Here is a 4,439-nt window from a genome sequence, read left to right on the forward strand (position 1 = left end):
GGGGTCGTCGTATAAACTTCAGAGAGAGCTCATTTGATTGAAAATAGAAAGTTCTAGCTCATTTTTAAAAAGTCAAAAGAGACCAAAGTTTAATTAGTCCCCACACGTCCTTTTTCCCAAAACCCATCCAATAAAATTTGAGATAGCAATTTTGTTGAAAATAGTTCAAACATCAGATAATAGAAACTCTGAGATTGACACAAACCCATTTTTTACCACTACATCAAATATTCAATTTGATGTGTTTATACTTTCCAAGACTTTTCAAGACGCATATAGTTTTCAGTAAAGCGTCAATGACGTAGTAGGTTTTAAAATTTTACAGTGAGAGAAGGAGTCATACCCAAACTCTTGTTTGTAGTGATTTCTGTTCGTTTCATGCCTGATTTGCATATTCAATTTAAGTTTCACTCGTTTTAAGATTTATTTATTAATTTACATCAATATCTATTGTATGCTATCTATTGTATGTTTGTTTGCATTGATTGTTTATTTAATTTCTGTTCTTTTAATTTTCATTTATACTTCAATAGGAAAATATTTTTTTTTCGTTTTAAGCTTGATTTTCGTATTCAATCTAAGCATTACTCGCTTTAAGATCTATTTATTCATTTACATTATTACTTGTTGTTCGTTTTTGCTATGATTGTTTATTTAATTTCTTTTTGTTTTGGGTTTCATTTATTCTTTGATAGGAATTTCTGCTCGTTTTGAGTTTGAATTTTAACAGGTATTTGTATCTGCTGAGCTCAATTTTAAATGGCCTTTACTTTTCTTTGAAAAACTTATTTTTCGGAAAGTTTTTTTAATTAATTGTAATTAAAACAGTGTCTGTCTGGTATACCGTATAAGGATAAGTCTTTGTTTTATAATTACGTAATGAATAATGTTAGCTGTGAATACAACCCATAGTAGATAATTAAGTGGGAAGAGGTTTTTAGCCCGAAAAAGAGGTTTTGGCCCACTAAAAGACACAGCGCATAGCTATTATCCACTAATCAGAATCTGATGCGAGTGCTTTGTCGTTCACTAGGATATAGTTTTCTTTAATTGTGCCACTTTTCATGTGAGAATAGTGTTGACTGCAATGTCCCCAGTCTTGTAAGTAACCCGACAGGGTCAAATCAGCCTTTAGTGTCCCTTTTATTGTCTTCCTCCCCGTCTATTAATTAACAGCCGAATACTATTTAACGGCTATTTAACGACTTTTATAGAAGTTCTTCTGTAGCTTGAATCTGCTATTAGCTCTTAAAGTTAAATAAATCAATTTTAATTATTTTGAATTAAATTTTAATTAGTTAATTTTATCTTTTTTCAATATTGTTGAAAATAGTCACGAAAGCTAATACAATAATCTTCAAAAAAGATAAACTTCGCTGATTCGCGCGTGAAGTCGCGGCTGTGTGAACCCTGGATGCGAGATATTGTGCAAGTGTGAATTTTATTGGCACAATGGCTTTCGTAATTTATAGACCGTTGCGGTTAAATTAGTTTAAATTATAATACAAAATTATAATACAAGTTTAATGTAAGTTCCACTAGGGGAGAGGGATAGAAAAGGAAATTATTCGTTAAAACCTATTTATTTTTTTTAATCCCGTATGACTTTCCAAGTTTTAAAGCTGATAAAAAAAATTATATTATTATTAAATTCTAATTCTTCTATGAAGTGAAAGTATTTTCAAGTTTCGTTGATTCATATTTGTTTCATTCGAAAGTGGTAGGCAGTGTAGATCCCAAAAAGGTAACAGTTATAGAATGTTCGTCTTTCATTTGTAATTGCTATGATACATAATTATTGAATCGTTTTCACCTTATTTAATTTTAATAATATAATTTTTTACTATAGAGATATTTCATTCTACTGTGTGCAGTTCTGATGGTGTGGATCAGCCAAAACTCTTAGGCCCAAAATCAATAGTGAAGATAAAGAACCTGACAGAGAAAGCTATTGATTCATTTGAATTGGATTCTGAAGCAAAAAACTTGGACAATCATAAGAATTATTTGAATAGTTCCTTGTGTAGTAATAAATCCAGAATATTGAAAAGATGTAAAGAAACAAATACAGGGATAAAGCAATATATATGTGGTGTATGTGACAAGAGCTTTTCTCATGTGGGTGATTTGAAAAAGCATCGAACAGTACACACTGGGGAGAAACTATTTAAATGTAAGGTCTGTGAGAAAACTTTTTCTTGGTCAAGCAATTTGATTATCCACCAAAGAATACACACGGGTGAAAAGCCATTTAAATGTGATATATGTGAGAAAAGTTTTTCTCAGTCAATCAGTGATTAAGCACAAAAGAGTGCACACGGGTGAAAAACCCTTTAAATATGATGTCTGTGAGAAAACTTTTTCTCAGTCAAGCAGTTTGATTCAGCACCAAAGAGTACACACTGGTGTTAAACCGTTTAAGTATGATGTCTGTGAGAAAGCTTTTTCTGATTTAAGCAATTTGATTGAACACCGAAGAGTACATACTGGTGAGAAACCATTTAAGTGTGATGTCTGTGAGAAAACATTTTCTCAGTCAAGCAATTTGATTAAACACCAAAAAGTGCACACTGGGGAGAAACCGTTTAAGTGTGATGTCTGTGAGAAAACATTTTCACAGTCAAGCAATTTGTTTAAACACCAAAAAGTGCACAGTGGGGAGAAACCGTTTAAGTGTAATGTCTGTGAAAAAGCTTTTTCTGATTCAAGCAATTTGATTGAACACCAGAGAGTACTTACTGGTGAGGAACCGTTTAAGTGTGATATATGTGAGAAAACTTTTTCTCAGTCAAGCAGTTTGATTAGGCACCAAAGAGTACATACTGATGAAAAACCGTTTAAGTTTGATATATGTGAGAAAACTTTTTCTCAGTCAAGCAGTTTGATCAACCACCAAAGAGTACATACTGATGAAAAACAGCTTAAATTTGACATATAGGAGAAAACTTTTTCTCAGTCAATCCATTTGATTAAACACCAAATAGTGCACATTGGGGAGAAAACGTTTAACTGTGACATATGCAAAAGAGAATATTCTTCTAAATCAAATCTTAATAATCATAAAGCAACACATTGTCAGAAAAAGCCTGCTAGTTAAAAAGCCTACTTTACAATAACAACTTCTTTGGTCTTGCTATACCCTGTTGTAAACCGTTCTGTTGTTTTTTGCTACTCATTTATATATTTTTTTCAGTTCATTAATTGATTTGTGGAACTTTTTGTGCATTTTTTCAGGGATTTTTTTTTGCTTTTTGATTTGTTTGTTCCCTTTGGCTATGACTTTCTCCCCCTCCCCCCTTCCCCAGATCAGTCACTATGTGTATCCATGTTTGAGTAAACACCCCAGTAAAATTTATTTTATTCTTCTATAATGTTTTCTAACTTTTTTTGAAAGTTTCTTTGCTTATCATTGGGATTGAAACATTGGGAACTAAGTTCTATGTAGTTTCTGGTCTTTCCTCAGAGACGTAAATCCTTAAAACTATGATTGTCACAAGGATTCCTACTCAAGGGATAAGGGGGGATATCTGCTTACTAAGAGATTTTCAAGTCATTTTGAGTGTTTATATATCCTTGGGAAAACCAATGCAGAAGTAAAGAAATGGGAAATATTGGTTTGTTCAAGTGTTGTAATTGGAAAAATTGATCACAGTAAAATTGTGTATTTTACCGAAATTTTACAGACCGCCCTCAAATTGGCACTATTTCATATATTTTAATTATTTTTAATTAAAAATAATTTTAATTATTTTTAATTAAAAATAATTTCAATTATTTTTAGTTAAAGCCTAAGAAGTAATATCAGAATCCTCAGATCTACCTTAATATTGTTTTCTTTCAAAAGAGATAAGATTTGAACACACTGATTAGCAAAAAAAATGAATAAATAAACAAGGCTATTCCTGATACCTTATTTCATCTAACTTAGAAATTTAAAAACTGTAAATAGACTTAAATCCTTTTTTATTTGTTTTAGAATTTTATAGAGACCTAACCCTTTAAAAGTTTTTGATCAGCTTTCGTGATCAGGAATTCTCTGAAATTATTTTTATTACACTCATTTTTGTTTTACTTATTCTTGTTTCTGTATTTTCGGATTGTAGGTGAGACCGGGGCATTATGGACACCTTTTCACAAGATTGCGAATAACTTTTTAGTAGGACTCATTTTACACAACCGATTGAACCAGCAGTAACTTCATTATGTTGGCTTTAATTGAATAATGTCTGACGAACTTATACCTCTTACCGGAGTCCCGCTAAAAGCGATCTACGAAAAGCAGCTAAAGTGTCCATGTACCTGGAATACCGGGGTATAATGGAGACTTGGTATGGGTAATTTGGACACTGATGTTCATTATACCCTGGGATGTTAAAATCAGAAATAGAAGAGTAGATAACTGAATATTTCTTTCGTGTACATTCAAAATGTTTCGAATA

At 31.7% G+C, this 4,439-nt stretch overlaps 1 protein-coding gene across 1 annotated transcript; it reads left to right on the forward strand.

The window, feature by feature from the left end:
* Positions 1-2,218: 2,218 nt before the first annotated feature.
* LOC148943917 (uncharacterized) lies at positions 2,219-3,247 on the forward strand (the record flags this gene model as incomplete). The annotated part of the gene is made up of 1 exon (XM_089101285.1): positions 2,219-3,247. A coding segment is annotated over one exon (720 nt), but the record flags the coding sequence as incomplete, so codon positions are not given.
* Positions 3,248-4,439: the final 1,192 nt, after the last annotated feature.

This window comes from Artemia sp. Qi Xiang Cuo, chromosome 15 (genome assembly GCF_049724085.1).
Source record: "Artemia sp. Qi Xiang Cuo chromosome 15, ASM4972408v1, whole genome shotgun sequence".
NCBI classification, from domain to species: Eukaryota; Metazoa; Arthropoda; class Branchiopoda; order Anostraca; family Artemiidae; genus Artemia; species Artemia sp. Qi Xiang Cuo.